This window comes from Sciurus vulgaris (assembly GCF_902686455.1).
Source record: "Sciurus vulgaris genome assembly, chromosome: 6".
Classification (NCBI taxonomy): domain Eukaryota; kingdom Metazoa; phylum Chordata; class Mammalia; order Rodentia; family Sciuridae; genus Sciurus; species Sciurus vulgaris.
In genome coordinates this window covers 127,342,135-127,355,431 of record NC_136466.1, presented here as the reverse complement: position 1 = coordinate 127,355,431, position 13,297 = coordinate 127,342,135, and the positions used below count along the sequence as shown (strand labels likewise).

Genomic DNA, 13,297 nt, shown 5'->3' with positions numbered 1-13,297 from the left:
CAAGCTAATAGTTTGACTCAGTCCAAGTCACAGGGCCCCAGAACCAGGAAAGCCAGTGTTCTAACAATCTGAGGCCCAAAACCTGAGAATTGGGTTGGGGGACTTCTGGTGGAAATCTTGGAACCCAAAGACTGGAGAACCTAGACTTCTGATAACTAGGGGTAGAAAAAGGGTGGCCAGCTTTAGAAGAGAGAGAATTAACCTTTCCTTTGCCTTTTTGTTCTATCTGGGCCCTCTGCAGATTGGATAGTGCCTGATCACTTTGACTGAATGGAGAATCTTTCTCCCTGGTCACTGATTGAGATGCCAGTCTATTCTAGAAATGCTGTCATAGACATATCCAGAAATAATGCAATGTAGAATAGTCTCATCTGCATAAAATAAGCTTCTTTTTTAAAAATTTTTTTTAGTTGTTGATGGAACTTTGATTTATTTGTATGTGGTGTTGAGAATTGAACCCAGTTCCCCCACACATGCTAGGCAAGAGTTCTACCATTGAGTTAAAACCCCAGCCCCTAAAATCATTATTTTGAATATTAAGGAAACATAAAATGTACAAGATTCTGCTTATTTTTTTTAAACAGTGCTGGTGATCAAACCCAGAACTTGTTGCATTCTAAGCAAGTGCTTTATTACTGAACCCCAATTTTTATTTCTCTTGTCTCTAGAGTTATTTGTGAGAAGGGACTTTAAAGATACCGGTCCATTTTTAGAATGTGTCCTTTTTGAGGACAAGCAGTAAAAGTAAAGATGCACATACCTTTATATCTTGACCAGTTATCACTATTAATTTCTTTAATAGGTGGTTATAAAGGTTTAAATGAAGAAGTAATAACAGGCTCTGGAAAGAGTAAGTGTTACTTTAGATAAAGTATTTAATTTTATAATGAGATTTATCTCCTAGTTTTTAAAGAATTTGTCTCTTTTTTATTTGATCCCTTTAAGATTCTTGGAAGTCAGAAGCTGAAGGAGGAGAAAGTGGAGACATTCAAGGTATATTGACATCTGTGTGATCTATACAAATTTAAAATGTTTAAAAGTAGAATTAAATTTTAAAAATTCAAACAGTAGAACCTTTAGTGATGAATAGTATGAAGTTCTACAGTTTTTTTTTTTCTTGTGGTGCTGGGGATTGAACCTAGGACCTTGTGCATGTGAGGCACACACTCTACCATCTGAGCTATATCCCCAGTCCTTCTACAGTACTTCGAACTTGATTTTTGTCTGTTTCCTTTGTTTTCTTCTAGTCTGTAATAATATAAGTTGCATTTTTTATTTGAATTTCAAGGCCCAAAAGTGACCTACATACCTCCTCCTCCTCCAGAAGATGAGGATTCCATCTTTGCACATTATCAGACAGGCATAAACTTTGACAAATATGATACTATTCTTGTAGAAGTGTCTGGACATGATGCACCACCAGCAATTCTGGTCAGTGTATTGTTTCTGTATTGCTGTGTAGCAAACTTTGGTTTAGAATTGTGTGATATATTATTTTAAGTTGATAACAACACAAAAATTCACTTTTAGTATATCTTTGGAAATTTGGAAACATGTCTGCCATCTTCAGTAGAATTAATTGCTATGTCAAAAAAAGAGTACTAGATTTCATTCCCACTTTTCATAGCAGAATGGGAACTTTATTTAAATTTGTTAAAAAGGATACTTTTTCTAGAGATTCAATATATTTGCATCCTAAGTATGTGAGAAAAGTACATCTTAGAGGAATGGATTTTTTAAGGAAAGTTGGGAACACCTTTATGCCCTGTTAATTGTAATAATGAACCCTTGTTACTGATCAGTTTTTCGAATCTCGCAGGTTTTAAGGGGGCCAGAAAAAGTTTTTAGAATAACTGTTTTGGATACTGCTTCTAATGCTATCATGTCATAATAAATAGGCCTTGGATATTTACTTTTGAACGGGAACTATTAACTTTAGCAAAGTGAAATTAATAAAAACTGAAAACTGATTCAAATGGAATATGTTTATGAATGATGTGTATGATAGGGAATTTAATCTTTGCTTTTTTTTTCTTTTTAGACTTTTGAAGAAGCTAATCTTTGTCAGACACTGAATAACAACATTGCTAAAGCTGGTTATACTAAACTTACTCCTGTGCAAAAATATAGTATTCCTATTATACTAGCAGGACGAGATTTGATGGCTTGTGCTCAGACAGGGTCTGGGAAAACTGTAAGTCATTATCCCAAATGTATTTTGCCCTTTATCCAAACTATTTTTTTTTTTTTTTTTTGGAACTTTGATTCTTCCTAAGTAGCTTGAATCTCTTTTGTTCATAGAAGTTTTATAGATAATTTTAGTGAAACATCATAAATATTCCTGTTTTCACTTCTGATTTCTGTTTTTTTGGGTTTTGTGTACTTCTGAAGGAATTCTGAACTATTTTTAAGGTAGTATTGCATTTCATGGGTGATTAATCTGTTCTCAAGTCTGTTTACTTCTTTCTGGTACATACTAGTATCTAAAACAAAATGATTGAAGATCAAGGCACCAGAGGTATAAAGCACTGAGAAAAGCAGAAACTAATTTCTGTAATATCCAATACAATCTTGGCATCAAAAGATAAAGAATGAGAAGCAACTATATGCATTGTATTTGGTCCATAGTATGAATGACCTCAGGTTATGTTACCCCTAAAAGAAATATGATGAGACTAGTTGGTTTTAGGATGACTCTAGAAGGTTTATTTGTTAAATTGGGTTTCATGGAGATGAGGCTATTATTTCCAGGATTGTAGAGTCGTGGTTCATCCCATTTTAGTCTTAATCAGTCTCCACAATAGGATGGAAGAGGAATATAGGTGCATAGCAACTGATGAGTGACTTAAGCATGGCTTTGGAGGTAGATTTTACTTTTATTTGCTTAAATGAGAAACTCTAGCACAAAATTTCTCTTGTCCAGTGTAACTTCAGTAGGGTAATGTATGTAGTGACACAGATCATGATTTTCAGATTTTTGCTTCACCTATAGATCACTTCTGATAACTTTTTACTTCTCCCAAATAGTAACTCTTAGAATAACTGTTGAATGCAAGGAATTGGCATCAAATTATATCTACATTCCCTTTTATAAGTAAATTAATGTTGTTGATCTGCATACATGAGTATGCTTATTTTCTTGAAAGGTTGACAAATTTTGATGGAAAGCTTAATTTTATTAAATATTTTATGTTGTGTAATGTGAGCCTGAAGACCTCAATGTTAACTGGTTGACATTGTTTTCATTTCTCATCCTAAATTTACCAGCAAGATGGAAGAAGAATCTTAAAGGCTATAAAGGCATGACGAATAGCTTTCTATAGGGACAAAAGTGATGCACTGTAAGTTTATAAATTAGGCAATTTAACTTTTAGGCAGCTTTTCTCTTGCCCATTTTGGCTCATATGATGCGTGATGGAATAACTGCCAGTCGTTTTAAAGAACTGCAGGAACCAGAGTGTATTATTGTAGCACCAACTCGAGAATTGATCAACCAGATTTATTTGGAAGCCAGAAAATTTTCTTTTGGGTAAGTGCAATCTGACATGTCATTCACAAAATAATTTTTCTTAGATTTTTTTTCTCCATCTTAGGAGAAATTCAGTAATAGCGTACTCATGTAATTTTTAGTATCACTTGTTAGAAGTATATTTTTTATTTTATTTATGAAATACTTTATTTTTTAAAAGAAACATGCCTATTTAAAATTAGATAATAGATGCAGAAAACACGAAAATAGTGAAAATATTGGTCTTATTTTGGTAGCTTTTAATGCATATTTAAAAATATACTTGGTGTTCAGAATAGTTACTCTTTATAACTTTGCAATGTAGAAAACTACTTTCACATAATTGGGCCTAATTTTTAATGATTTTAAAATTTTCATGCAAACACTTCAATAGTTTTGACGCATTTAGTTTCTTTTAAACTTGAGGCTGTTGTAAGTAAAATCATGATAAAATTGCTACAAAAAGCTTTTCCATTTTAATTAAAAATTTTTTTAATGAGACGAAGTCTTGCTGTGTTTTCCATGGACTTGTGCCTTAACCTCCCAAGTAGTTGGGGCTTTGGTTGTGTGTTAGCATGCCCAGCTAGTTTTTCTGTTTTAAGTATCTCTGTGAAATAGATTTACATCTATCTATCTATCTATCTGTATGTATATATATATATACATTTTTTTTTTTTTTTTTTTTTTTTGCGGTACTGGGGATTGAACCTAGGGCTTTGTGCTTGCAAGGCAAGCACTCTACCAACTGAGCTATAGCCCCAGCCCAATTTACATCTATTTTAATACTTTGAGCGTGAACTTAAAGCTTGCACTAATGTACACTTCTAAGCAGTGTATGAGAGTCCGATTTCACTATACCCTTTGCCAATATTTTTATTGTATTTATTGCTGCCTAACAAGTTACTTTTAAAAAATATAATTTTTTTTTTTTTTTTTTTTTTGCGGTGCTGGGGATCAAACCCAGGGCATTAGGCTTGCAAGGCAAGCACTGAACCAACTGAGCTATCTTCCCAACCCTTAAAAAATATAATTTTTTTTTATATATATATAATTCTTAAAACAATAAACATTTACTGTGTCACATCTTCTTAGGGGCTGAAGGATTGGGAAATAGCTTAGCTGGCTGCTTCTGATTTAGAGTCAATTTTGAGGTTGCAGGCAAGATGTCAGTCAGGAATTCAGAGACTTGACCCTCTTCGTAGGCTACTTCATTTTCTTTAGGAAATGGCAGCTGGCCTCTCCTAGGTTGAGTGATTAAAGAGAAAACAAGAAGGAGGCTGCTTTGGTTTCAGGGAACAGTCTCAAGGAACCTCACACTTGGTTATTACGTTGTCATCTACTATCACTTTGTTCTATAGTTATTACACATTTCAAAATAGTAACAGCAGAGCATTAAACCAAGCACAGCTTTAGAGTTTGGGACCCTTTGTGACTGCATAGGTTGCCCACCCATGAAGCCAGCCTTAGCCATACTTATGGGGTTAAGAAGGAATTTTGAATTTTTGTATGTATTTTAAAACTACCATAGGTATCTTCATTTTTTTCTCCATTTATTTGATTATTATCAGGTTAATTACTTTTTAAAATATTTAATAATTTTTTCTTTGTGAGTTATCTACTATGTACAGTTTATCTGTTGGAAACAATGTTTTTCTTTATGGTGTTTTGAGCTTTCTATGTAGAAATCATTAGTCTTTTTTTTTAATAAGTCAGTTTATTTTAAATGAGAGAAAATAGTGACCAAGTTAATTTAAAACTTGATAATCTTTTGGAAAAAGCCGATGTAGCTGCACACAATGTGGTACATGCCTCTAATTCCAGTGGCTGGGGGACGCTGAAACAGGAGGATTACAAGTTCAAGGCCAGCCTCAGCAACTTAGGGGGGCCCTAAGCAACTTAGTGAAATCCTGTCTCAAAATAAAAACTAAAAGGGCTGGGGATGTATGTAGCTAGTGATAAAGCACCCCTGGGTTAAATCTCTAGTAACCAAAAAGAAAAAAAAAGTCTGTAGATTGCCTATACTAGTGTTTATTTCTTGCTAATCTTCAAGTACTATACTGCTTTTAGGCTCTTAAGAAGATAAATATTTTTCAAAAACATGGTTGGTAAATTCTCATAATATGTGTACATAACCATGGATATTTATATATGGATATTTTTTACCAGTTGTGATAAAAAGACTGAAAAATATCTAAATGTCCTTCAGTAGAGTACTGGTTAAATTATGGTAAATGTAAAATAATAATGGTAATAATTAAGTTATCAATTACTTAGCATTTGTTAAAAGGGTTTTCTATATATTTAACTCATTTAGTCTTCACAGTAATAACAATTTTAAAAGCAGAGTTTACTTAATAAAAGATAATTTTTTCCTATAGTCTTGATTCCTGGTTCTTTGACTCCTCTCTTCTGTTACTGTTAGGAGTTTCATATGAATCACTACAGAAACACTGCATGTGTTTATACTTTGATTTTTCTTCTCTGTAAATGGTAGCATATTAAACTGTTGCCATCTAAGTTGTTTAACATAACACAATGTATGTTGGAGATAATGCTTAATCTAGAACTGTAGCCTTTTTAATGAATGCAGTATTCCTTTGTGGGTATTCTGAAGTCCTTCACTTACAGACACTTAGTTTTCAGTCTTTTGATACTGCAGATAATGGCATTTTAATAGAAACTAAAATTGTGAGAGAGGCTGTATTAATTTACTGTGAGTGCTAATACCTAGACTAACATGGTATTACCATACCTGAGGGAAAATGTTGTCTTAGTATTCACTCATTTTCCTTTTCAAAGTAATGTTGAACTCTAGAAAATGTTTAAAAGTTTTCTGTATTTTATGAACAATTTGCTACTATCTTTATATATATATATATATTTTTTTTTTTTTTATTTTTGGTGAGAGTATGTTTGGGGAGGAGAGTACTAGTGTTTTTCAGTATTTGAATGAGACTTGTCAGATATGTTGCAAAATTCTTTTTGTTTTTCTGTCATTTGTTTTTCAAATTCTTCCTGAGCAGAATTTAAAAATTTTAAGGTCATCAGGTATATTCTTTTAATATTAATAGATATTGTTTTGCATGTTGTTAGAGACAGATGTCTAATTTTCAAATAACTAGAAAATGACATTTTTCTTGTTTATAGGACTTGTGTAAGAGCTGTTGTTATATATGGGGGAACCCAGTTGGGACATTCAATTCGACAAATTGTACAAGGCTGTAATATATTATGTGCTACTCCTGGAAGACTGATGGATATCATAGGTAAAGAAAAGGTAGGTCTTAGAAGTATAACAAAATTGTGAGGTTTACATCTTATAGCGAAAAGGAGAGTAATGGAGTAGTGAAAGATGTATTTACTAGAACACTGTTTATATGTTAAGCTCCACTGGATTCTTTGAATGTATTCTCATATAGTTCTCACAATAATCTCACCAGGATATTTTTCATTTTATACTTGGGTAAACAAACTCAGTAACATTGTGTAATTTATTTTAGATCCCTAAACTGTAGTAAGTGATAGGGTTAGATTATGGGTCTGATTCCAAAATCCATATCTTATAAACCTTGGTGGAAGAAAAATGTAAGTAATACTTTTATCTGGTTTCATATGTATCTTTTTTATGAGCTGGGATTGAACTCAGGGGCACTTGACTATTGAGCCACATCCCCAGACCTATTTTTTTGTATTTTATTTAGAGACAGGATCTCACTGAGTTGCTTAGCACCTTGCTTTTGCTGAGGCTGGCTTTGCATTCTTAGGAATTTATATACTATATTATTGCTTCTCTAAATCAACTCTTTCACTTCACTTTAATGAACCTTATTTTTTTTAAGCTCTTCTCAAAAGGGGTTATTTAAAATGTGATCTTTCTGCATAAAGGCACCTGTCTTTGGATACTTAAAAGTATCCAGAGAAAATCCACCTTGTATTCTCACTATCTTTCTTCATGGTAGTACTTGTGTTTTTGCAGATATAGTCTATTTATACCAATAAATGTTGTTCTTATTCATGCAAAGGTAAGAGAAGTTTCCCAGTTGTTCCTGAGTGATTAGAGAAGGGAGGCTTTATTAAGGATTTTAAAAGGGATTAGAAAAAAATTGGCAGTTGGAAGATATTCATAGATGTCGTGTTAGATTTTTTTTACATTAAGGAGTCTTTATCAGATAGTTCAGTGTAGATCTATGCTGTCCATTACAAGTAACCATTAAGTCACATGTGAACTATTTGAATTTTTAAATGATAAGAATTCAGTACCACAGTCACAATAGTCATGTTTCAATTGTTTAATAGCTGTATATAGCTAGTGGCTAATATGTTAGTACAGATAGAGAACTTTCAAGTGATTGTAGAATACTTCATACCTCTTATGAAGTATTGATAGAGATGTTTTGGTTTCTTTTAGTCTTAATTTAGAGAATATTTCATATGTTAGAATTGAGAGCAGAAATAAGCACTAATAGTATTATCTGTGATGAGCATAACAATTCTCATCATTTTATGCTTTGATTCCTAGTCTTTGTTCCTAAGAATATCTTAACAATTGGAATTGTGGAGAGTATTTTAGTTTAATATAAACAAGTATGAATTTTCTGTTCTTACCCTTGAAAATATCCTTAAAGATTGGCCTCAAACAAGTTAAGTATTTAGTTTTGGATGAAGCTGATCGCATGTTGGATATGGGTTTTGGACCAGAAATGAAGAAGTTAATTTCTTGCCCAGGAATGCCATCAAAGGAACAGCGTCAAACCCTTTTATTCAGTGCAACTTTTCCGGAAGAAATTCAAAGGTAAGTGTTTTTGTGTGTTCTTAACAATAATTTGTATATACACAAATTACTCTATGGAAGTAGAAGCAATGTGAATACTGATTTTTAGAGATTTGTCTTTAAGATTTTTACACAGGGAGTTTAAAAAGTAGATGTATTCCTAGAAAGTTTACTACATGTTTTTCATTGTTACTTACCTTTATTCCTGATTTTGCTTTAGAATTATATTCTGTTGAAGGTGTGTGTGTGTGTGTGTGTGTGTGTGTGAGAGAGAGAGAGAAAGAGAAAGAGAGAGAGGGAGAGAAATTGTTGGTGCTGCTGCCTACTGCATGACACCTAGCTAGGATTTAATAAGTGTGTAGTAAATGAAGTTATTCTTATTTTAAAACCTAATTGAAATTGGGCCTTTGGTGGACATTTCAGACATTGACTATTGATAATGTTTGAGGTTATACTCTAGACCTTGTGGTCTGGTGAATTCAGAGGTGAGGGTGATACATTCCTGATAGGATGGCAGCTCATCTTCTTACTATCTACCAGTTGGTCTCTTGCTTGGCACAGGGAACCTGGAATATCCAGGTAAAAGCAGAAGGACCCTTGCTATTTTCTCTAGGAACTGTTCTCTTTGGGAACCTAGAGCTCTATTCCTGCAGAGCCTTGATTTGAGACAGGTGGGGACAGGAAGCACAGATTTCTAATGTGAATCCTTGTGGGAATAATGATAAATCTTGCTTGCATCACATGGTTCCTAGGTTCATGTGCCATATAAAGATCTTGGGTTCAAAGAGTTACTATGTCCTGTTAGATGATGCCCTCTTTAAAAAAAAAAAAAAAAAAGGCTTAAATATCACCAGTGAACTGTTCTTTCTAGACTGTTTCAATGTTTTCTCAGCCTGGCAGCTTCTACTTGGTACAGTATATGATATGACCTGTGGATCCTAGGGTCATAGGCCTGTTTCTTTTCTGTAAAGTTGGCCATCTGGTCTGAGAAAGTGTTATGTGGGATTCCATGCTAGTGTATCATACACTCGAAGAGCCTTTGGATATTTGTGCTAGCTATTTTTTTGTTTTACTTATTATGTGATAAAAAAATCTGTGTGTAAAATTAGAAAGTTATTTACTGGGGGAAAATCTTAAATCATAAAGCACTGGGTCAGTTGGCAGGGCTTTTTCTTTCTTAGATAAAATAATTTCTTAATGATTGACTTGTATCTTAAATCTGAAATAGGGTACCTGATTCCTACCGTTAGCTTGGTAACATTAAGTAGATTATTGTCTACCTAATTACCAGGTAATATTCCTGCTCCTTATTTTTGAATTTCCTATAAAATAGGAAAGTTTTTGGATATTGGCTACCCACAGTGACTAATGTGTACTACTTGTTGATATTTTACGAGCCATGTTTAATTATTAGCCCTGATCAACAAAATAATATTCCTTGACTTTGAATTTTCTGTATTCTTTGTTTCCTGAATTTTTCATTACTTCACTGTCTTGTCTTAAATGTTAACAGTTCCCCATTATTCTGCCCAAAGTCTTTTTCTCATTTTGCATGTTCTCTGAACCTTCATAGTATCCATTCCTTTGGCTTCCACTTGTAACTGTAACTCTGAGTTATTCCCAATATCCCATAGTCTGTATCCTGAACCCCCAGACTTTTAGATTTAACTCTGAAAATGATTTTTCTCTCAGATGAATTGCCAGTAACTAATGTTGATGTCCAAAGCTGAAACTACTTTTTTTTTTTTTTTTTTTTTAGTGCTGGGGATTGAATCCAGGAGCTTATGCAAGCATTCTACCAACTGATCTATATCCCCAGCCTGAACCTACTTTTTTTAAAATTCCATCTTTCCAGTTTTCTTTATTTGGATTGATGGCATCTTTATCTTTTGAAACCCAAATTCTTTGAATTGTGATAATTTCCTCCTCACATGCCTATAACTCTATCCTTCAAAAATATTCACTTGATAGTTATCTCTATTATTCAAGTCTGTTAGTTTCCTCTTCATTTCCTACCTTAATTTCAGTCTTCTTCAATTCCACATTTTTTCTTACTGCTTCCTTAGGTCCAGCTTCAAATGTGAAGACTCTTCTAAGAATTGACTCATTTCATTCATTTCCTGCAGTATATCTTGTGAAAAAAACTATATAAAACACTTTGTGCACATTTCTTGGAACTAATTGCTCAATAAATGTTAACTATTCTAATTTTGAATTACAACAATTTTTTAATATATTTATCCTACTCAATTCAAGCACCTCAGAGGCAAACATCATCATATTCATCTTTGTGATCCCAGTACATTGTAACCATTTATACCTGCCATAGGGCTCTCAGTAAATGTTTTAGAAAATGAAAGAATGATGGATAAAGAATTTCAGATGGTTTCAAGGTTTTATGCCTGGGTGAAAGAGGGGATGCCTTGACTCTTGAAGGAGGCACATCAAAAAGAAGCTTTGCTTTTATGGTAAGAGAGCAGGTAAGGAGAAAGAAGAGGCAATGATTTATTAAGATTCTGGATATGCTGAGTTTGAGCTATTTTTATGACATTCTAGGAAACAGCTAGAAAGTAAGGAACTGCTATATAAGGAGGGAAGAAGACTGAAGATAAACTTGGACTTTCCCATTTATCTCTAAAAACTCAATTTTCTAATTGGCAGTGCCCCTAAAGCAACCATATTTATGGATGACCCAAAACAGACCTCAACTTTCTGTTAATAGTGAATTACTGTATGTCAGGATTTTGAGCCTCTCAATCTTCGGAGCAGGCCTACACAGCCTAACCCCTATGCCTCTTACCTCATCACATTTTTTTTTTTCCTGCTCAACTGTGCAGTACAAATTTTATTTAAAATATGTGTTGTAACTAAAAAGCAATAATTTGTTATCTGGTTTGCTTATAATCATTCATTTGAAGCAGAGTAGTTTAACAGGTAATCAGGAAATATTTCCTAGCAATGATGTGTATAAGAAGCAAGAAGGGGAGAATAGCTCAGTCTTACATTTCAATTTTTAATAAAAAAATTTCTGCTTGTTGTAGTCTGTTTTAGTTCTCACTTTTTCTATACACATATTATGTAGTTTTATATGGATAGCAGATACACTGGAAATTATTATATCCATAATTTGATACGAACTTTTCTGCTAGTAATTATGTGTTTTTGCAAAATCTTATCACTTTATCCTGATCTTTGAAAATACTACTTGGATGACATAAATAACCACCTTATCTTAATACTGTTAATCATCTGCTGTCTAGTAAATATGGAAGTAAAACTTGTAGGACTTCAGCAAATATCATGAGCATGAGTGGAGGAGTATAAAGCTAAGGAATAATCTTTTGTCTTTCAAGGTTGGCTGGGGAGTTTTTAAAGTCGAATTATTTGTTTGTTGCTGTTGGACAAGTGGGTGGAGCATGTAGAGATGTTCAGCAGACCATTCTCCAAGTTGGCCAGTATTCAAAAAGAGAAAAACTTGTCGAAATTCTACGAAACATAGGTATCTTACATTGATATTTTTTGTCATGATATTGATTTTTTTAAAAAATGGCTAATTTTTAAAAATCATTAAAATATTTGTCATAGCTTTTACTGTTTGTTTCCTCTTCCTGTAAAGCTCTGTTATAAAAGGTTTTATGATTGAGTTTTCTGTGTAAATTACAAAAAAAAGTCCTTTTTCTCTAGAGGTTGAATATAGGAAGGATTTGAAATTTAGTTCAACAGTATTTGACTAAAAACTATTCCATAAGAAAAAAAATACACGTGTGTGTAGATATACATGCACACATGTGTATATATGTATATTTGGTTTAGAAAACTAGAATGGCCTAGTAGTAACACATTTTTATATCACTGTTTTCCATCAAAAACAAACTCATAGATTCAAAGAATTTCAAAGCTGAAGGGGCTTGAGATCCAGTTCTATCCTTTGCAATACCTACAAGAAATATTTTTCTCTACCCCTTCCCAATATTTTCAGTTTTAAAGAGTAATTTTTTGTTTGAGATAGCTTTGAGACTAGAAATAATTTTCCCATGTGGTCATTTTGATACCTTCTTGTTACCACCTCACAGGTTAGAAGGCGGTCTTCTTATGTTTTGTACTTTTTACCCCATTCACAATCTCCCATTTTAGTAATTCATTTTGCATGTCAGTATATTTTTGTTTATATAACTTATCTCCTTTTCTAATTAATTTTGAATTGGATGAATGAAAAGGAAGGAAATCAGTTTTTTTTTTAAGTTGTAGATGGACACGGTACCTTCATTTATTTTATTTTTATGTGGTGCTGAGGATTGAAATAGGTGCCTCACCTGTGCTAGACAAGCACTCTGCCACAGAGCTATAGCCCCAGCCCCTGAAATCAGTTCTAATAAAGAGCACTAAGAAAAAATGGAAAGGTGATTTTGAAAACATTTAAGGCTACTTGTCTTCAGATGACGAGAAGACTGTTTTATTTAAAAAAACTCCCTAAACCAAGTACTTATGTTTCATAACATATTAAAAGCCCATGTATTAGTCAGCTTTCTGTCCCAGCTAGATGCAGTCAGTTTAACGAAGTGAAAATTTATTTTGGTTCACAGTTTCATATGTTTTAATCTGTAGTCAGCTGACTCCTTTGCTTCTGGGCCTGTGGTGTGGCAGAATGTCATGGTGGAAGACATGGTGAAACAAAGCTGCTTATCTTAGGGCAGCTGAGAAGCAGAAAAAGGGACGAGGGACAAGATATAGTCCCCAAGGGTCCACTTCTTTTAACTAGGTCCAACCTCCTTCCATTTCTGCCACCTCCCAGTAGCTGTTTAGCTGTGAATTCATCAGTGGATTAATTCATTGATGAAATCAGAGCCATCATGATCCAGACTTCTCAAAAACTCCACTTCTGAACATTGCAGCATTGGGTCAGGGGCAATCCAGATCCAAACCATAAAGGCACATAAAAGTAAAAATAATAGCCGTGAACCATATACTGTTCTGATTGTTTTACATGTATGAACTCATTTAATTTTCAGAACAACTTT

At 33.4% G+C, this 13,297-nt stretch overlaps 1 protein-coding gene across 5 annotated transcripts in view; it reads left to right on the top strand.

Moving 5' to 3' along the window:
- DDX4 (DEAD-box helicase 4) overlaps nucleotides 1-13,297 on the top strand; it is a gene marked incomplete at both ends in the record, with an annotated part of 52,522 nt that overhangs the window by 29,525 nt on the left and 9,700 nt on the right. For all 5 annotated transcript variants that reach the window (XM_079143867.1, XM_079143865.1, XM_079143868.1 and 2 more), the window contains 8 exons: nucleotides 803-850; nucleotides 946-993; nucleotides 1,289-1,431; nucleotides 2,042-2,194; nucleotides 3,375-3,529; nucleotides 6,656-6,785; nucleotides 8,134-8,300; nucleotides 11,633-11,778. In XM_079143867.1, coding sequence (XP_078999993.1) covers nucleotides 803-850; nucleotides 946-993; nucleotides 1,289-1,431; nucleotides 2,042-2,194; nucleotides 3,375-3,529; nucleotides 6,656-6,785; nucleotides 8,134-8,300; nucleotides 11,633-11,778 — 990 coding nt within the window. The remainder of the gene's footprint in view (nucleotides 1-802; nucleotides 851-945; nucleotides 994-1,288; nucleotides 1,432-2,041; nucleotides 2,195-3,374; nucleotides 3,530-6,655; nucleotides 6,786-8,133; nucleotides 8,301-11,632; nucleotides 11,779-13,297) is intronic.